This window comes from Squalius cephalus (genome assembly GCF_949319135.1).
Source record: "Squalius cephalus genome assembly, chromosome: 25".
Taxonomy (NCBI): domain Eukaryota; kingdom Metazoa; phylum Chordata; class Actinopteri; order Cypriniformes; family Leuciscidae; genus Squalius; species Squalius cephalus.
The window spans coordinates 29,209,436-29,231,279 of NC_137146.1; the positions used below are offsets into that span (position 1 = coordinate 29,209,436).

General features: G+C 46.9%; 2 protein-coding genes across 2 annotated transcripts in view; both read right to left on the reverse strand.

The window, feature by feature from the left end:
- Positions 1-574, reverse strand: part of impa2 (inositol monophosphatase 2) — a 23,049-nt gene extending 22,475 nt beyond the window's left edge. Inside the window, exon 1 of the mRNA XM_079862420.1 lies at positions 304-574. Within this exon, the coding sequence (XP_079718546.1) occupies positions 304-363 (60 nt within the window). The 5' untranslated portion in view covers positions 364-574. The remainder of the gene's footprint in view (positions 1-303) is intronic.
- Positions 575-2,232: 1,658 nt separating this feature from the next.
- The window catches only part of stk17a (serine/threonine kinase 17a), a 53,714-nt gene continuing 34,102 nt past the window's right edge, over positions 2,233-21,844 (reverse strand). The window contains exons 3-7 of the mRNA XM_079863177.1: positions 9,551-9,695; positions 6,643-6,769; positions 5,867-5,915; positions 4,953-5,132; positions 2,233-3,327 (exon numbers count right to left, since the gene is read on the reverse strand). Coding sequence (XP_079719303.1) covers positions 3,114-3,327; positions 4,953-5,132; positions 5,867-5,915; positions 6,643-6,769; positions 9,551-9,695 — 715 coding nt within the window. The 3' untranslated portion in view covers positions 2,233-3,113. The remainder of the gene's footprint in view (positions 3,328-4,952; positions 5,133-5,866; positions 5,916-6,642; positions 6,770-9,550; positions 9,696-21,844) is intronic.

Genomic DNA, 21,844 nt, shown 5'->3' on the forward strand with positions numbered 1-21,844 from the left:
CCCTGGATCAGATAACAAGCTTTATCAGGGTTATTTATATAACATGTAAACAGTCGAACAGATCCTACAGTTTATTATATTTTATAGCTTCGACTATTACAGAACAGCATCAATACTGATTCATACATAAGCTCTGTTATAATGTGCTGGACTGATTAAACACAGTCGCGTGTCAACATGCGGATACAACAACAAGGAAATAGCGGGTAAACAGCGCAGTGTGTATTAACTGTGCTGTCCTTTAACGCTTCAGCATTACTACTGTTAGCGGGATATGATCGTTATGGATGAGCATAACTGTACCTGCCCGGCTCTGCGCGCGACCCGCACGGCCTCATCCAAACACTGGGCCCAGTCCTCCATCGGTAACACGCGCGTCACGGGAATCCGTCAATCCGCCGCGTCAGCGCATCTCCCGTCTCTCTGCCGGTGCTCTGAGGTCCGGTTCCGTGTTCACGGGCAGAGCACCTCACGGGCGAGGCCTACACGACATCATCACCGCGGAGCCGCAAACACCCGGGAGCACTGGCGCTTTAAATGGCAGGATACTACTGATACACACGCGCTAATTCTGTAGATTTAAGACAGATTTTATTAGTTTACGTTTTTAGCTCTACAATATGTTACACTAATTTATCAACAGATACATGTACGTTAATATTAATAATAATATATTTAAAAAAAAAGCAAAACCAAATAAATGTGTTTGAAAAGCTCAAAACAATTACATGTCGTCACGCAGCAGAGGGCGCCAAAACAAAGGCCATCTCCATTAGAGCTTCTCGCAGACTGTGATGACGCTTTAACGGTTCTCCGCATCGGGAATCATGCAAAGTTTTTTGTATTTTCATTTTTTAAAAACTGTATGTACATTTATATCACTAAACGCTGCTGTGAGGGTGTTTCTAATAGCGGCGCTGGTGGGAGTAATGGTAAAATTGACATATTTCTTTATTCTGACTGCCGTTATCAATCTCTCTGTTGCATTTTTTTTCTTTTTACTCTTTTTGAAAGTTGTGAAAATACTGTTGCCTTTCTGTTACTATTTGAGCTATTATACTATTTGTAAACTATTTTTATATATAAATATATCACAAACACTCAGACTCACAGACTCTCTCTCTCTGTCTCTCTCTCTCTCTCACACACACACACAGTCAGGGGAACAACCACACACACTCACAGACTCTCTCTCTCTCTCTCTCTCACACACACACACACTCACAGACTCTCTCTCTCTCTCACACACACACACACAGTCAGGGGAACAACCACACACACTCACAGACTCTCTCTCTCTCTCTCTCACACACACACACACACACTCACAGACTGTCTCTCTCGCTCTCTCTCTCTCACACACACACACACACACACACACACACTCACTCACAGACTGTCTCTCTCTCTCTCTCTCTCTCACACACACACACACACACACACACACACACACACACACACACAGATAAGGGAAACAAACACACATACATGTATATATTTTTTATGTAGGTTAGGGTTAGGGTTAGAATTCACCGCTATAGAAGTTTACCCAACTATGACGACTTCTGCTTCTGAGAAACCCGGAAATGTGAAACCGGTCTCTGTTTACTTGTTTGTGAACTTCTACTTGGTTGTTCAAAGTCAAACCAAGCTGTGATTTTTTTCCTTTTGAATTCCACACATATTCCAACTACAAGAGACATAAAAATAAAATAGGTGTCTAAAGCAATCACACTTCTTTTGATGACAACAACAACCCTAGGCTTCGCACACTACACAGAAAACGCGGTTGCGTGTGTGAGCCAATCAGAAATCTTGCTGGCAGCTCTCAGCCAATCACGCGAGTTAAGGGAGGGACTACATGCTTGAGTGGGAAAAAATCGTTTACTGCAGCTTTAATAATGTATATTTAATTAATTGAGCTGTTGTAGTTTGAGATAATTTGTTATATTTCTCCTCTGGTATTTATACGCTTATAGTTTTTAGCAAACAACTGCCAAAAAGATTAAATTTATATATATCTATATATATCTATATATATACACACACTGTTAAATCGTATTATTAAACAAATGTTACAATCTGACGGATCAGAAACAGGATTATAACTCCAATTTGACACCTTGTGTTCAGGTGAACAGCTGATCGTGCATGACATTTATTTAGATACAGAACATATATTTATTTTTATTTAGATTCAAAATAATCATCATAATAATGAGGGAGAGTGAGTGGCCTTCAAGACAAATTTTTATTTACAGCATCAATACAGTCACTTGGAAATTTGTTGCCATTAAAATATTCTTTATAGTGACAAATCAATTTACAGTTATAACTCTAACATGAGTTAAAGTAAACACACAGAAAGACACATTTTCTTCATATATATGTGTAAATGTAAGTGTTATTGCTGTGGAAATCTTTACCCAGGAATGACCTGAACATACAAAATGGCTTTTTAAACATGACACTGAAATACTCTTAATATAAAATTAGATTAATTTACATTTAATTCTGGATTGCAGAAAAAACAAACAACATTAATTTTGTACAAACATGTCAAAGGCAACCAGAAGACGACATCACGAGAAACGTTTATGACCCTTATCATCAAAATATTGAAGCATGGCACCGAAAGGACCTCGAGAGAAGGAAAGAGCGCGAGAGCATCGCAGCAAGGCTTCGTCTTCAGGAACGCATGTAAATATAAAGCAGCACGAACAGAGAGAACAGACACGAACACGACGACGTGGTTTGGCTTACAGGTTCAGATCGCGAGAGAGGACAGCTGGAAGAACTGATCAGTTGACCCAACTTAATTTTTTGTAAACCCGTTGCCTTAAAATTAAGTAAATAAACGTCTTAATCGAAACAATTAAGTAATGTGGAACTATCAAGTTCATATAACTTAATTTTTTCAATTAAGCATTAAGGTTATTTACTAATTTGTAAACCCGTTGCCTTTAAATTATTAAGTAAATAAACTTGAACTTGACCATTACACTACTGATACATTACTTCATTTTAAGGCAACGGGTTTCCTCAATCTGTTAAGTACGTGAACTGAACAGTTTTTACAGTGAGGAGGCCAAGTGTGTGTGTGTGTGTGTGTGTCAGTAGATGAATCCCCCGGGAAGCGTGGAGAAGGGCTCCTGGAACTTGAAGCGTTTGGAGATGGCCTTGGGGTCGGGGGTGAAGGAGGCCATGACGAAGAGCTCCTCCTCCTCTTCATCAGGGCTGACGGGCTCACAGATGCTCTCCTTCAGGTCCTGCTCCTTCAGCTGAAGCCACTGGTGTTTGAGACAGTCTTCTGCGGTCGCTCGGCTCCTGTACACACAACATCAACATCATCAGAAACGTCCGCAGTGCAGTTTGAGTTCAAGATAACCCAACATTTTTGGAAAATAACCCAGCATAGTGACCCAATATGTGTAACCCAATGGTTGGGTTAAAAAAAATAACCCAGTGTTTTTTTTTTACCTGAAACAACGTTCACATCACGCATTGAAGTTTCACATTTACTGCACGTTTACTGTTAAAACAACTGTCTTACATACACAACTGGCAGTTTATTAAGACTTTTATCTAATCAACATTATTTTTAATGTTTTCATGAATATAGTTTTAATTTGTGATCTATGTAAAAAAACGAAAAAAAAAAAAAACGTGAAATCATTTTGGAGGGAAAACAATATTCAACATTTCAGCCTGTTTGATTAAATTGCAGAAAAGGTATGAAACTATCATATATATATATATATATATATAAAAACAGTGTTATAGTAAAACACTGCCATTCAAAAATTTGGAGTCGGTAAGATTTTTTGTTCTTGAAAGAGTCTCTTCTGCTCATCAAAGCTGCATTTATTTAAATAAAAAATACAGTAAAAACAGTGAAATATTTTTCCAGTGTAAATCATCTGTTTTCTATGTGAATACTAAAGTGTAATTTATTCCTGTGATCAAAGCTGAATTTCCAGCATCATTACTCCAGTCTTCAGTGTCACATGATATTTCACATATGCATTACAAACCATCATACATTTTATTTTTCAGGATTCATTAACTATTGATCTAAATAATACTGTAATAACGGTGTGCCTGAGCTGACGCGCCTCAAACTTAGAAACACGCACTACGTGTGACTTTAACAGACGATTTCACGTTGCACACTAATAGAGGAAGAGAACATAAACCCCAGCATTTATTAATATCTGTGTGTGTTCTAAAAGTATGGTCATGTGACAAACAGCAAACCACTGGGTAACACGCAAAACTAAGACGATCTCCCACAAGCTAAGCTGGGCTGTAACCTCAGCAGTGTCTTCCTTCTGCTGCCATCGGCTCACTATGCACATATTCTCACGCTAGCTTCACTTATGCTTATTAATAGAGGTGTAACGATTCCATACATATCACAATACGATATTGCGATACTCCAAGACACATGATAAAAGGTTAACAAATGTTTTTTTACTGTTGATTAAAAAGCTAAATTTGGTGTCACTGTGTGTGTAAGTGAATAGTCTTGGACTCAGTGCTGAAACCCAAAGCTGGACAATAGAGACGCCAGAATAACAATATTCATGATTCTGGAGATGAAAATACTGAATTATTTCAGATGAATATGCTTGATCTCTCCATCACTGACTTGATATATTTAAAATAATGTAGGACACTTTTAACTGGTCACATCAGACATTATCAGGACACACAAATATTCCCATTCACATTATATTCAACATTATATATATATATATATAGTACTGACACTAAAACTCTGAAAACTTTGATCTCATTGGCTGCAGGATCAGCAGAGCCAATCAGCTTGAGCCATGAGCTAATGATGCGATTGTAACGGACCGATCAGCCCGAGTCCTCTAGAGTTTCATGACTGAACTAGATATTTATTTGAGATAGAAGTCTTTTGTGCCATTATTAGCTGGTCTCACTCAGGTTCTTTGATGAGCAGGGACTTGATGAAGTGGATGGCGGATTCGTCCAGCGTCTCGAACTCTTCCTCGGTGTAGCTGACGTTAATCTGAGAGATGTTGAGGAACGTCTCCTGCTTATCATCGCCCAGGAACGGAGAGATACCCGTCAGCATCACGTACACGAGGACACCGATGCTCCTATCAGAGAGAGAGAGAAAGAGAGAGAGAGAGAGAGAGAGAGAGAGAGAGAGAGAGAGAAGAGAGAGAGAGAGAGAGAGAGAGAGAGAGAGAGAGAGAGAGAGAGAGAGAGAGAGAGAGAGAGAGAGAGAGATGAGAGAGAGATGAGAGAGAGAGAGATGAGAGAGAGAGAGAGAGAGAAGAGAGAGAGAGAGAGAGAGAGAGAGAGAGAGAGAGAGAGAGAGAGAGAGAGAGAGATGAGAGAGAGAGAGAGAGAGAGAGAGAGAGAGAGAGAGAAGAGAGAGAGAGAGAGAGAGAGAGAGAGAGAGAGAGAGATGAGAGAGAGAGATGAGAGAGAGATGAGAGAGAGAGAGATGAGAGAGAGAGATGAGAGAGAGAGAGAGAGAGAGAGAGAGAGGAGAGAGAGAGAGAGAGAGAGAGTAATGATGATGATGATTCCTCGGGACGACATTTAGGCTACAAATAGACTTTTCTCAAAGCAGTATTGTTGATAAAACACTTTAGGTTACAAATGTTCTTGCATAATATATCCTGAAGCCGAACAGCTGGGAAAACAACCAGCACACTTTCACTAGTGAATACACCGTTTGTTTCAGAGGAAACCCAGAAACTGCGCTTGAGGACAGATCATGTCCATGATGGTGAAACACTGACGGCCTCCAGGAGGACACGCCAGGAGCCGCACGGGAAACATCCAGGCGGAGAACATGACAGATGCTAATGCAGGGACTCACCACATGTCGGTCGCTGTGCTTATCGGCTCATAATTCAGGACTTCTGGTGCTGTAATGATAAAACAAATCATTTATATAAATTCAGTCCAGTTTGTCCAAACACTCTTAAAAATAAAGCTTCTTTATTGGCATTGATGGTTCCACAAAGAGCCTTTAACATCAATAGATCTTTAGTTTTTTAAAAAGTTCTTCAAACTAAGAAAAAAAAAGGTTGTTATGTTTTTCATAAAGTCTTGTTTTCAGGCTCTCCTAGAACAGGTTTTCCTGATTGAGTATTGATTATTTTCCTCATATTCTCCATTGTTGCGGCTCCTCTCTTCCCAGTCTGTCAGTAACGCTCTGTTCACTTCCTGTCTCTATGAAGCCCCTCCTCCTGAAAAGCACACTGTGCTCTGATTGGTCGGCTGGAGCAGTGTGTTGTGATTGGTCGAGTGCTTTGAGTGTGTTTGGGAAATGTCCCGCCCCTTACCATAACCGCCAGTTTAACACACTACTAACTAACTCAACCAGGCCCCGCCCCTTTATTCTGCGCATTAATTATTATAATGAGGAATATTGTGACGTGTTCGTTCCCGGAAGAAACTCAAGATACAATGGAGGCGTTTCAGGAGTTCAGAAACACTGACACTCATATAGACTATACTCATAATACACACTAAAGAAAGATGAACCCAAAATGGTTCTTCAACACCAATGCTGTGAAAACACCCTTCATTTTTAAGAGTGTACTGTACGTACAGTATGATGTATGAATGTGGTTCACGATTGGTGCCTACCTACATACTCCGGCGTTCCCATGATCTCCCTGATCTCGTGGCTGCTGCTCACCAACCTCGACAAACCGAAGTCCACAACCTTGATGTGTCCGAGAGGAGACTCGCTGGTGAGGAGGATATTCTGAGGCTGAGGAGAAACACTCACAGTGAAACTGCCCAGTACAGTAGACCCGCCCAGTACAGTATACCAGTACAGTAGACCCGCCCCAGTACAGTATACCAGTACAGTAGACCCGCCCAGTACAGTATACCAGTACAGTAGACCCGCCCAGTACAGTATACCAGTACAGTAGACCCGCCCAGTACAGTAAACCCGCCCAGTACAGTAGACCTGCCCAGTACAATAGACCCGCCCAGTACAGTAGACCTGCCCAGTACAATAGACCCGCCCAATACAGTAGACCCGCCCAGTACAGTAGACCCGCCCAGTACAGTAGAGTAAACCCGCCCAGTACAGTAGACCTGCCCAGTACAATAGACCCGCCCAGTACAGTAGACCTGCCCAGTACAATAGACCCGCCCAATACAGTAGACCCGCCCTGCCCAGTACAGTAAACCCGCCCAGTATAGTAGACCCGCCCAGTATAGTAGACCCGCCCAGTACAGTAGACCTGCCCAGTACAGTAGACCTGCCCAGTACAGTAGAGCCGCCCAGTACAGTAGACCCGCCCAGTACAGTAGAACCGCCCAGCCCAGTACAGTAGACCAGTAGACCTCTGCCCAGTACAGTAGACCTCTGCCCAGTACAGTAGACCCGCCCAGCCCAGTACAGTAGACCTCTGCCCAGTACAGTAGACCCGCCCAGTACACCAGTACAGTAGACCCGCCCAGTACAGTAGACCCGCCCTGCCCAGTACAGTAAACCCGCCCAGTATAGTAGACCCGCCCAGTACAGTAGACCTGCCCAGTACAGTAGACCTGCCCAGTACAGTAGAGCCGCCCAGTACAGTAGACCCGCCCAGTACAGTAGAACCGCCCAGTACAGTAGACCTCTACCCAGTACAGTAGACCCGCCCAGTACACCAGTACAGTAGACCAGTAGACCTCTGCCCAGTACAGTAGACCCGCCCAGCCCAGTACAGTAGACCAGTAGACCTCTGCCCAGTACAGTAGACCCGCCCAGTAGACCCGCCCAGTACAGTAGACCTGCCGCCCAGTACAGTAGACCCGCCCAGTACAGTAGACCCGCCCAGTACAGTAGACCCGCCCAGTACAGTAGACCTCTACCCAGTACAGTAGACCCGCCCAGTACACCAGTACAGTAGACCCGCCGCCCAGTACAGTAGACCCGCCGCCCAGTACAGTAGACCTGCCCAGTACAGTAGACCAGTAGACCTGCCCAGTACAGTAGACCTGCCCAGTACAGTAGACCAGTAGACCTGCCCAGTACAGTAGACCAGTAGACCTGCCCAGTACAGTAGACCTCTGCCCAGTACAGTAGACCTGCCCAGTACACCAGTACAGTAGACCCGCCGCCCAGTACAGTAGACCTGCCCAGTACAGTAGACCTGCCCAGTACAGTAGACCCGCCCAGTACACCAGTACAGTAGACCCGCCGCCCAGTACAGTAGACCCGCCGCCCAGTACAGTAGACCTGCCCAGTACAGTAGACCAGTAGACCTGCCCAGTACAGTAGACCTGCCCAGTACAGTAGACCTCTGCTCAGTACAGTAGACCTCTGCCCAGTACAGTAGACCAGTAGACCTGCCCAGTACAGTAGACCCGCCCAGTACAGTAGACCTCTGCTCAGTACAGTAGACCTCTGCCCAGTACAGTAGACCAGTAGACCTGCCCAGTACAGTAGACCCGCCCAGTACACCAGTACAGTAGACCTGCCCAGTACAGTAGACCCGCCCAGTACAGTAGACCTGCCCAGTACAGTAGACCTGCCCAGTACAGTAGACCAGTAGACCTGCCCAGTACAGTAGACCAGTAGACCTGCCCAGTACAGTAGACCCGCCCAGTACACCAGTACAGTAGACCTGCCCAGTACAGTAGACCAGTAGACCTGCCCAGTACAGTAGACCTGCCCAGTACAGTAGACCAGTAGACCTGCCCAGTACAGTAGACCCGCCCAGTACACCAGTACAGTAGACCTGCCCAGTACAGTAGACCAGTAGACCTGCCCAGTACAGTAGACCAGTAGACCTGCGCTGCATAATTATAATGCAGGAATAATGATATGCTTCTAACCCTGGTGTAATTACACACTTGTAGCTCTGGTGAATAAAGTGTTTAGCCCACACAAATGCCCTTCATCAAACACAACCCTGACACCCTCTGGAGCTCTTAAAGTACATTTTAGTTTGATAATGTTTTTTTATTTAATATTTTGTATTTTGTATGGTACTAAATTATATTACGCTGTATTTATAATCCATTTATTCACTTTTTGAGACCTAAGACCTGAAAATGTAATTTCCAGCTTAAACGGTGGTAAATCTTGAATGCTTCAGAGCGACAGACTGAAGTTTGATCTCTTTTCAAAGACGACACTCTGCAGATTATTGCTGAAGTGGAAAAAGTTTAAAAAGTGAACTTTACATTTATTGTTATGAAAAAAACAAACATGTTTTTTTAAGAGAAACTAAGAGAAAATCAAAGCCATAAATCTAAAAAAATTTGAGCCTGATATCTCAGTAAATGATCTTTCACAAGTGATGATCACAAAATGATCACAAGTGTGACAATTTTATTCAGGACTATTCAACCTGTTCGAATCATGTCCATTATTTTATTTTTTGTGTGTTCACAGAGCAAGTGCCAAAACCTTTACCAAGTTTCATACCATTTAAATGAAGAAAGAAATTCACAAAAAAACAAAAAACAAATGTAAAATATTTGACCGTTAGTTACATTAGTTTGCTAGATGTTAAAACGTTTGCAGTTGCGCGTGATCTTCACTCACTTTGAGGTCCAGATGCACGACGTTCCTCCGGTGAAGAAAAGCCACTCCTTCCAGAATCTGCCTCATCAGCCTCTTCACATCGTCCTCTTTAAAGGCCTCGTCTCGGTCAGCCACACACTGGTTAAAGATCTCCCCTCCTGCAGCACTGAACACACACACACACACACACACACACTTTAACATCAGGGATGCAACAATATATCGCAATACAATAATGCATCAATATATATCGTGGATAGTTCACCCAAAATAAAAATGACTGTGTGAGAAAAGAAAAAAGAGTTTTAGTGTCAGTTCTACATTAAACTACTATAATGTTGAATATAATGTATAATAATGCAATGGGGGAATATGTGTGTGTCCTGATAATGCCAAATGTCTGATGTTACCAGTAAAGTGGCCTATGTTATATTAAATATATCTAAACAGCGAAAGAGTGCAAGCGTATTCGTCTAAAATAATTCAGTATTTTCATGAATATTGTTATTCTGGCGTCTCTATTGTCCAGCTTTGGGTTTCAGCACTGAGTCCAAGACTATTCACTTACACACACAGTGACACCAAATTTAGCATTTTAATCAACAGTACGTTTTTTTGTTAAACTTTTATCATTTGTCTCGGAGTATCGCAATAATATCATATCGTGAAACTTATCGAATCGTGACATGAGGGAATCGTTACACCCCTAATTAATATGGAAATGCATGTTAAAGCAATGGGTCACTCAAAATGTCCTTATTTTCTGGAGAATCTCCACATCTGTCGTCTCTCAGTGAGCTTCGAGAGCCGCCGCACACGAGCAGTGATTCGGGGAACTGAACTCAATCACTGGATCAATCGTTCTTTTGAATCAGGCGTTTTCCAATAAGCCTGTTGATCTACTTCTCTAGATCAGACTGAACGCTCGACTCTCCGACACCGGGTTGTGGGGTCAGAAAGATATCGTTAAATTAATACTTATATTCAGTTCAGCTGTTTTACATTGGAAAAATATTTCACTGTTTTTACTGTAATTCTGATCAAATAAGTGCAGCTTGGTCGGGCAAAAGTGACTTCTATTATAGGTGTTTTTTTTATTTTCTTTGATATGCTTTTGAGATAAAGCTGTCGTCACCATGAACTGTTGCATGGGGGAAAAATCTAAATCTTCAAAATATAAATATTTTTTTGGTTCCACAGAAGAAAATTAAAAGGTAAATTGAACTTTAGAACTTTAGTGCATCCTTAAAAAAAAAAAAAAAAAAATTAAAATTCTGCACATTTTCCCTCATGCAACACCAGTTTTTGCCTCTACATATGCAAGCTTTCTCCTTCTCAGTATTATTATGTTTAGCCTGAATTAAATTGGCAGCAAAAGGGAGATCAGAGGTAATCACCATGTTGCAGGCCAGAGTTGGATATGAGTGAGTGTGTGTGTGTGTGTGTGTGAGAGAGTCTGTCCGTCTTCCAATAGGATATTTTAAACCCAGAGGAGCTGCTTTACCCCTCAAACAACAAGGCAAAGAGCTGACCAAATGACATTTCTAAAAATGTTTGTACAACCATGTGATTTTAACTTCAGCACATTTAGAACAATGAGCGCTCTCTTGTTCCAGCTACGGCCAGCTTGTGTTCGGGACATGCCTGCAACCAGAATAAACACTAGAGCATGATGGGATTCGGATGAGCAGTGTCTAAATCTAACAAACTCTCATCTAAAATCTGACTTACTCCTGCTCGAGTACATGAAGTGTTGTAAACAGGGGTCAGGACGTCCCGCAGGCTGAAAACCCTTAATCTGAGTGCGTTAAGCGTGATTGACTGTCAGCGCAGGTAGCGGTTCTGCTAATAACGCAGACACATGTCCTCAGCACGATCCCTTTCACATGCTGGCAGACGATCCACAGTTCCCTGCGTTCCGGATCAGACAGCGTGATGAATTCGATTAGACACAGAGCGGGGAGAGACAGCACCCTCGGGCGACAGCGGCATGTGAGAGTTTATGTGAGGATGAGGTTTATGTGAGGATGAGGTTTATGTGAGGATGCTTTCAGGGACACGATAAGAAAATAAAGCAGAAATCTCAATCAAAATCTCAAGTATGAGCAATAGTAATAGTGATGCTTAGAAAAATCAGGCTGTAGTCAATCATTTTATCCCTTAAAACTCATCTTTGATCACCAAAATAACATATTTAAATGTTTTTTTCATTGAAAAAAAATTATTCATGCCTTAAAATATCTTGAATGTAACCCGACCCTTGCCTCATTTAGTATGCGCGGTTCTATGAATATGCAAATGAGCCCCGCCTCCACTCACTCACTCAGCTCAGAGATCCACTGGTTGACGATCACACGTTGATCTGATTGGTTACAAGGTAGTTTGTGACGTCAGAAACACCAGCGATTTCAAAGCGTGTTTTTGAGACTGTCTTTGGTTCACTGCAGTTTTAAGGAGGAAATACTCAGCAATGCTGTCGACTTATGAATTTACACATGCTTTGTCTTAAAGCAGATTAAAAACACCACATAGACACATAAACAACATTAAAAGCTGGACTATCACCACTTTAACTGGCCCTTTTCATTTGAAGGGATAGTTCACCCAAAAATGAAAATTAGCCCATGATTTACTCTCTCTGAAGTCATCCTAGGTGTATATGACTCTTCTTTCAGACAAATACAATCAGAGTTATATTAAAAAATATCCTGGCTCTTCAAATCTTTATAATGCCAGTGAATTGCCGGATCGTGTTTTGAAGTCCATCAAAGTGCATCCATCCATGATAAAAGTGCATCTATCATCATAAAAGTGCATCTGTCCACCATAAAAGTGCATCTGTCCACCATAAGAGTGCATCTATCCATCGCAAAACAAAACACCAGTCATGAATTAGAAGTCTAAAACAACAATTTTTAAAGAGATGTGGGCGGAGCTTGAGTTTGTTGCCCAGCCCTGTTAGTTTGAACCGCGAGAGCTTACGCTACTCCTACATCTGACGTCATACATCAAGCGTTACTCTTTTAGCGTAGGTCGACTTGCGTACGGCCGTCGATGTAACAGGGTTAAAAAGAACATTTGATTTAAAGAGTATTGTGTGAATTTCATAAAATAGGGCATTTGGTTATATTTATTGGTGTTAGAAGGCTCCCCTCCTGTGGCTATTAATGGTACTGCAGATATTGAATTTTGTCGCTCTTCTCTTGCCGTACCGCAGCAGATTCAAGTGTCGACGCTGTGGGTATGTATGGTTTTTCATGCTCTGACGCATTAACAAATTAATTGTGAAAATGATACGTTTCAAGTGAATCTTTTCGACGCAATATATTTCATACATATATGTGTGAACATATAGATAATGCATTTAGCACTTTAACATGGTTGTTGAGAGTATTTATAAGATGTATTGAATTTCCATGTGCGTCACACGTGCGAGCACGGATTCATTTCTCGTGACGATTGCGTCTGTCTTAACTATTATTTTATTTTTATATTATTTTCATGACGATTATTTGTATTACGAGTTGAATGAATGTAATTCCTATCTTTCTAATCCATATGAATGTCTGCAGTCCGTCAATGTAAATTGTCTTTCTTCTTGTTGTTTCCAAAAAAAAAGATAAATTCGAGCTGAACCCCATTTGTGAGTGTGTCCTTTCACATCCGTCACATCTGCACCGATGATGACTTGAGAGAGTAAATCATGGGGAAATTTTAATTTTTGGGTGAACAATCCCTTTAACACGTGTGTTTTCTGAGATGGCTCACAGATCCCCTCTGCATGGACACGATCTGTGACGGCTGAGACATTTGGCCAGTGTGTGTGGGATTAGACTGATTACAGTTCGTCCTCAAAGGTCTGAGAGATAAGCGTGCATGTGTGTGTGTGTGTGTGTGTGTGTGTGTGTGTGTGTGTGTGTGTCGTCAGGCTCTGAGAGTGAGATGACTGAATGGATTAGGGCTGCACGATATATAAAAAAAAGAAAAAGAAAAATGCTTTATGCGATTAAATTAAAGAAATATCGTATCGCATATTGAATATCGCATTACGTGTGTTTTAATTATATTTAAAAGATGAAAATGATATTACCAATATTAGGTTTCACATTCTTTCTGGGAAAATAAAGCATCACTACAACTTCTGAAAGTGACCAGAAGTGTTTTAGCAATACATGACAGTAATAACACAAATCTGACAATGTCATTTTAACATCAATGTCAAATAAAAACCTATTTAAAACCAACAACTCTTAACATTAACTGTAAACTCATACACACAATACATGCTGTCAAATATATTAATCGCATCTCACATAAAAAGTTTGTTTATATAAAAATGTGTGTGTGTATATATATATATATATATATATATATATATATATATATATATATATATATATATATATGTATGTGTGTGTGTGTGTGTGTGTGTGTGTGTGTGTGTGTGTTAGAGAATGTGATGCATTCTGGGGCATGTGTGCAATTTAACCAACTTCCAGGAGGCGTCGCAGTAAAATTGTGGCCAAATGACCAACTAATTGTTATAAAGTATTTATATTATAATAAGTATTTATTTTTTACAGTTTTAATTGTAATCTTAGTAGTTTTGTAATGTTTTACCCCATTTTTATTATTTTATTATTATATTTATATTTACCTTTTTTTATGTCAGTTTTAGTAATTTTAGTTCTTCAGCTTATTTTGAGTTAGTTGCCAAGTTAACTATGACAACACTGCTATAACAGACCATATGCAGTATATATGTTAATATTCACAAACACAAACTCTATTCTCTTCTGATAAATGTAAAGCACTGTTGAGTGTTTATGAGCCGGTAAATGAGGATCCTCACATGGCCTCAAGTTCTGGCCAGGAAAGTCATTGACACTGTGTGTGTGTGTGTGTGTGTGTGCAGCTGTAAAACATTCCTCTCGTCTGTGAGGCTCTTCTGTCTCTCGCGAAGCCAAAGCTTCCATGATTATCATCCGGCAAACGCTGAGGAATACATGAGGAAAGCCCTGACGTCGAGCAGAGTAACTGGGTCATGTATTTCTGGGCCGGATGAGGGTCCGTCTGGACGATCACATCACTAATGTAGTGTAGAGGTTCCAGACCACACTAACACACACACACACACACACACACAGGAAACAACCACACACACACACTCACTCACTTACTTACACAGACACGCAAACACACACACACACACACACACACACACACACACACACACACACACACACACACACACACACACACTTCCTCTGAGGCCTCAGTGTTTCCCTGCTCTGTTGGCATGGAGTTTCCATTAGAGATCAAACAGAGTGTGAACCTTCAACCACAGATTTACTTCAAGAAGCTTCAGTGAATGAAGCGAGAGACTCAGGGTCAAAGAAGCGAGAGACTCAGGGTCACAGAAGCGAGAGACTCGGGGGTCAGAGACAGAAGCGAGAGACTCGGGGGTCGGTGACAGAAGCGAGAGACTCAGGGTCAAAGAAGCGAGAGACTCGGGGGTCAGAGACAGAAGCGAGAGACTCGGGGGTCGGTGACAGAAGCGAGAGACTCGGGGGTCGGTGACAGAAGCGAGAGACTCGGGGGTCGGTGACAGAAGCGAGAGACTCAGGGAGTCGGTGACAGAAGCCAGAGACTCGGGGGTCAGAGACAGAAGCGAGAGACTCAGGGGGTCGGTGACAGAAGCGAGAGACTCAGGGGGACTCAGGGGGTCGGTGACAGAAGCGAGAGACTCGGGGGTCGGTGACAGAAGCGAGAGACTCAGGGGGTCGGTGACAGAAGCGAGAGACTCAGGGGTCGGTGACAGAAGCGAGAGACTCAGGGGGTCGGTGACAGAAGCGAGAGACTCGGGGGTCGGTGACAGAAGCGAGAGACTCGGGGGTCGGTGACAGAAGCGAGAGACTCGGGGGTCGGTGACAGAAGCGAGAGACTCAGGGAGTCGGTGACAGAAGCCAGAGACTCGGGGGTCAGAGACAGAAGCGAGAGACTGAGGGAGTCGGTGACAGAAGCGAGAGACTCAGGGGTCGGAGACAGAAGCCAGAGACTCGGGGGTCAGAGACAGAAGCGAGAGACTCAGGGAGTCGGTGACAGAAGCGAGAGACTCAGGGAGTCGGTGACAGAAGCGAGAGACTCAGGGAGTCGGTGACAGAAGCCAGAGACTCGGGGGTCAGAGACAGAAGCGAGAGACTCAGGGAGTCGGTGACAGAAGCGAGAGACTCAGGGGTCGGTGACAGAAGCGAGAGACTCGGGGGTCGGTGACAGAAGCGAGAGACTCGGGGGTCGGTGACAGAAGCGAGAGACTCGGGGGTCGGTGACAGAAGCGAGAGACTCGGGGGTCGGTGACAGAAGCGAGAGACTCAGGGAGTCGGTGACAGAAGCCAGAGACTCGGGGGTCAGAGACAGAAGCGAGAGACTCAGGGAGTCGGTGACAGAAGCGAGAGACTCAGGGGTCGGAGACAGAAGCGAGAGGCTCGGGGGTCGGAGACAGAAGCGAGAGACTCAGGGGGTCGGTGACAGAAGCGAGAGACTCAGGGGGTCGGTGACAGAAGCGAGAGGCTCGGGGGTCGGAGACAGAAGCGAGAGACTCGGGGGTCGGTGACAGAAGCGAGAGACTCAGGGGTCGGAGACAGAAGCGAGAGGCTCGGGGGTCGGAGACAGAAGCGAGAGGCTCGGGGGTCGGAGACAGAAGCGAGAGACTCGGGGGTCGGTGACAGAAGCGAGAGACTCAGGGAGTCGGTGACAGAAGCCAGAGACTCGGGGGTCAGAGACAGAAGCGAGAGACTCAGGGAGTCGGTGACAGAAGCGAGAGACTCAGGGGTCGGAGACAGAAGCCAGAGACTCGGGGGTCAGAGACAGAAGCGAGAGACTCAGGGAGTCGGTGACAGAAGCGAGAGACTCAGGGAGTCGGTGACAGAAGCGAGAGACTCAGGGAGTCGGTGACAGAAGCCAGAGACTCGGGGGTCAGAGACAGAAGCGAGAGACTCAGGGAGTCGGTGACAGAAGCGAGAGACTCAGGGGTCGGTGACAGAAGCGAGAGACTCAGGGGTCGGTGACAGAAGCGAGAGACTCGGGGGGTCGGTGACAGAAGAGAGACTCAGGGGGTCGGTGACAGAAGCGAGAGACTCGGGGGTCGGTGACAGAAGCGAGAGACTCAGGGGGTCGGTGACAGAAGTCGAGAGGCTCAGGGGTCGGTGACAGAAGCGAGAGACTCAGGGAGTCGGTGACAGAAGCGAGAGACTCGGGGGTCAGAGACAGAAGCGAGAGACTCAGGGAGTCGGTGACAGAAGCGAGAGACTCAGGGGTCAGAGACAGAAGCGAGAGACTCGGGGGTCGGTGACAGAAGCGAGAGACTCGGGGGTCGGTGACAGAAGCGAGAGACTCGGGGGTCGGTGACAGAAGCGAGAGACTCGGGGGTCGGTGACAGAAGCGAGAGACTCAGGGAGTCGGTGACAGAAGCCAGAGACTCGGGGGTCAGAGACAGAAGCGAGAGACTCAGGGAGTCGGTGACAGAAGCGAGAGACTCAGGGGTCGGAGACAGAAGCGAGAGGCTCGGGGGTCGGAGACAGAAGCGAGAGACTCAGGGGGTCGGTGACAGAAGCGAGAGACTCAGGGGGTCGGTGACAGAAGCGAGAGGCTCGGGGGTCGGAGACAGAAGCGAGAGACTCGGGGGTCGGTGACAGAAGCGAGAGACTCAGGGGTCGGAGACAGAAGCGAGAGGCTCGGGGGTCGGAGACAGAAGCGAGAGGCTCGGGGGTCGGAGACAGAAGCGAGAGACTCGGGGGTCGGTGACAGAAGCGAGAGACTCAGGGGTCGGAGACAGAAGCGAGAGGCTCGGGGGTCGGAGACAGAAGCGAGAGACTCAGGGGGTCGGTGACAGAAGAGAGACTCAGGGGGTCGGTGACAGAAGCGAGAGACTCGGGGGTCGGTGACAGAAGCGAGAGACTCAGGGGGTCGGTGACAGAAGCGAGAGACTCAGGGGGTCGGTGACAGAAGCGAGAGACTCAGGGGGTCGGTGACAGAAGCGAGAGACTCAGGGGGTCGGTGACAGAAGAGAGACTCAGGGGGTCGGTGACAGAAGCGAGAGACTCGGGGGTCGGTGACAGAAGCGAGAGACTCAGGGGGTCGGTGACAGAAGTCGAGAGGCTCAGGGGTCGGTGACAGAAGCGAGAGACTCAGGGAGTCGGTGACAGAAGCGAGAGACTCGGGGGTCAGAGACAGAAGCGAGAGACTCAGGGAGTCGGTGACAGAAGCGAGAGACTCAGGGGTCGGTGACAGAAGCGAGAGACTCAGGGAGTCGGTGACAGAAGCGAGAGACTCGGGGGTCGGTGACAGAAGCGAGAGACTCAGGGGGTCGGTGACAGAAGCGAGAGACTCAGGGAGTCGGTGACAGAAGCGAGAGACTCGGGGGTCGGTGACAGAAGCGAGAGACTCAGGGGGTCGGTGACAGAAGCGAGAGACTCAGGGGGTCGGTGACAGAAGAGAGACTCAGGGGGTCGGTGACAGAAGCGAGAGACTCAGGGAGGCTCAGGGGTCGGTGACAGAAGCGAGAGACTCGGGGGTCGGTGACAGAAGCGAGAGACTCAGGGGGTCGGTGACAGAAGCGAGAGACTCAGGGGGTCGGTGACAGAAGCGAGAGACTCAGGGGGTCGGTGACAGAAGCGAGAGACTCAGGGGGTCGGTGACAGAAGCGAGAGACTCAGGGAGGCTCAGGGGTCGGTGACAGAAGCGAGAGACTCGGGGGTCGGTGACAGAAGCGAGAGACTCAGGGGGTCGGTGACAGAAGCGAGAGACTCAGGGGGTCGGAGACAGAAGTCGAGAGGCTCAGGGGTCGATGACAGAAGCGAGAGACTCGGGGGTCGGTGACAGAAGTCGAGAGACTCGGGGGTCGGTGACAGAAGCGACAGGCTCAGGGGGTCGGTGACAGAAGCGAGAGACTCAGGGGGTCGGTGACAGAAGCGAGAGACTCAGGGGTCGGTGACAGAAGCGAGAGACTCAGGGGGTCGGTGACAGAAGCGAGAGACTCGGGGGTCGGTGACAGAAGCGAGAGACTCGGGGGTCGGTGACAGAAGCGAGAGACTCAGGGGGTCGGAGACAGAAGTCGAGAGGCTCAGGGGTCGGTGACAGAAGCGAGAGGCTCAGGGGGTCGGTGACAGAAGCGAGAGACTCAGGGGTCGGTGACAGAAGCGAGAGACTCAGGGGGTCGGTGACAGAAGCGAGAGACTCAGGGGGTCGGTGACAGAAGCGAGAGACTCAGGGGGTCGGTGACAGAAGCGAGAGACTCAGGGGGTCGGTGACAGAAGCGAGAGACTCAGGGGGACTCAGGGGGTCGGTGACAGAAGCGAGAGACTCAGGGGGTCGGAGACAGAAGTCGAGAGGCTCAGGGGTCGGTGACAGAAGCGAGAGGCTCAGGGGGTCGGTGACAGAAGCGAGAGACTCAGGGGTCGGTGACAGAAGCGAGAGACTCAGGGGGTCGGTGACAGAAGCGAGAGACTCAGGGGGTCGGTGACAGAAGCGAGAGACTCAGGGGGTCGGTGACAGAAGCGAGAGACTCAGGGGGACTCAGGGGGTCGGTGACAGAAGCGAGAGACTCGGGGGTCGGTGACAGAAGCGAGAGACTCGGGGGGTCGGTGACAGAAGCGAGAGACTCAGGGGGTCGGTGACAGAAGCGAGAGACTCAGGGGGTCGGTGACAGAAGCGAGAGACTCAGGGGGTCGGTGACAGAAGCGAGAGACTCAGGGGGACTCAGGGGGTCGGTGACAGAAGCGAGAGACTCGGGGGTCGGTGACAGAAGCGAGAGACTCGGGGGTCGGTGACAGAAGCGAGAGGCTCGGGGGTCGGAGACAGAAGCGAGAGGCTCGGGGGTCGGAGACAGAAGTCGAGAGACTCGGGGGTCGGTGACAGAAGCGAGAGACTCAGGGGTCGGTGACAGAAGCGAGAGACTCGGGGGTCGGTGACAGAAGCGAGAGACTCGGGGGTCGGTGACAGAAGCGAGAGGCTCGGGGGTCGGAGACAGAAGTCGAGAGACTCGGGGGTCGGTGACAGAAGCGAGAGACTCAGGGGTCGGTGACAGAAGCGAGAGACTCAGGGGGTCGGTGACAGAAGCGAGAGACTCAGGGGGTCGGTGACAGAAGCGAGAGACTCAGGGGGTCGGTGACAGAAGCGAGAGACTCAGGGGGTCGGTGACAGAAGCGAGAGACTCAGGGGGTCGGTGACAGAAGCGAGAGACTCAGGGGGTCGGTGACAGAAGCGAGAGACTCAGGGGGTCGGTGACAGAAGCGAGAGACTCAGGGAGACTCGGGGGTCGGTGACAGAAGCGAGAGACTCGGGGGTCGGAGACAGAAGCGAGAGGCTCGGGGGTCGGAGACAGAAGTCGAGAGACTCGGGGGTCGGTGACAGAAGCGAGAGACTCAGGGGTCGGTGACAGAAGCGAGAGACTCGGGGGTCGGTGACAGAAGCGAGAGACTCGGGGGTCGGTGACAGAAGCGAGAGACTCGGGGGTCGGTGACAGAAGCGAGAGACTCGGGGGTCGGTGACAGAAGCGAGAGACTCGGGGGTCGGTGACAGAAGCGAGAGACTCGGGGGTCGGTGACAGAAGCGAGAGACTCGGGGGTCGGTGACAGAAGCGAGAGACTCAGGGGGTCGGTGACAGAAGCGAGAGGCTCGGGGGTCGGTGACAGAAGCGAGAGGCTCGGGGGTCGGTGACAGAAGCGAGAGGCTCGGGGGTCGGTGACAGAAGCGAGAGGCTCGGGGGTCGGTGACAGAAGCGAGAGGCTCGGGGGTCGGTGACAGAAGCGAGAGACTCGGGGGTCGGTGACAGAAGCGAGAGGCTCGGGGGTCGGTGACAGAAGCGAGAGGCTCGGGGGTCGGTGACAGAAGCGAGAGGCTCGGGGGTCGGTGACAGAAGCGAGAGGCTCGGGGGTCGGTGACAGAAGCGAGAGACTCAGGGGGTCGGTGACAGAAGCGAGAGGCTCGGGGGTCGGTGACAGAAGCGAGAGGCTCGGGGGTCGGTGACAGAAGCGAGAGACTCAGGGGGTCGGTGACAGAAGCGAGAGGCTCGGGGGTCGGTGACAGAAGCGAGAGGCTCGGGGGTCGGTGACAGAAGCGAGAGACTCAGGGGGTCAGAGACAGAAGCGAGAGGCTCGGGGGTCGGTGACAGAAGCGAGAGACTCGGGGGTCGGAGACAGAAGTCGAGAGACTCGGGGGTCGGTGACAGAAGCGAGAGACTCAGGGGTCGGTGACAGAAGCGAGAGACTCGGGGGTCGGTGACAGAAGCGAGAGACTCGGGGGTCGGTGACAGAAGCGAGAGACTCGGGGGTCGGTGACAGAAGCGAGAGACTCGGGGGTCGGTGACAGAAGCGAGAGACTCGGGGGTCGGTGACAGAAGCGAGAGGCTCGGGGGTCGGTGACAGAAGCGAGAGACTCGGGGGTCGGTGACAGAAGCGAGAGGCTCAGGGGTCGAAGACAGAAGTCGAGAGGCTCAGGGGTCGGTGACAGAAGCGAGAGACTCGGGGGTCGGAGACAGAAGCGAGAGGCTCAGGGGGTCGGTGACAGAAGCGCACCGAGGTCGAGGCCCGTCTGATGGAGACGCTGTTAAACGGAAGAGTTTCACAACAGCTGGAAAAGCATCAGTGATCTGCTGTGACGAGCTCACGATATCAGTCAGTGGCTTATTTAGGTTTGACAATCGATTCATCTGGCCATGATTACTGCAATTAATTGGATATATTTAAGCTACAATCTGCACAAATGGTTTAAAAAGTATAAAAGGTTGAAATATAAATTGATATTAAACAATAACAAAAATAATATAATAAAATATTGTACTATATTACCATATAAATAATATAAATACCAATTATTATTATTATTTTTACAACTACTACAAATTATAAGTTATTTAAATTAGTAATAACAGCAACAACATTTTGTATTGTATATCCATATATTTGCACATTATTATTACTATTACTTATTATCATTTATAATATAATTATATAACTATTTTATTAATATTGTTATTGAAATAGCAGTAAAATATTTATTATAATAATAATAATAATAATAAAAAAAAAAATTAAAAAATTAAAAAATAGCCTAAATATAAATATAAATAAATATATTTTTTTTATTATCTATGACAGAAAGATTTTTCTGTTATCTATGACGTTTTGTGAACTATTACGTCACAGTATTTGCAGCGGAACTGCCAAATAAGGACATCGACTTCCAGCCCAACACTTCGAGCAATCCGCCATTTTTATTTCTCGCTGCAATTTTGTAGTCCAAGCTCAAAGATGCAGA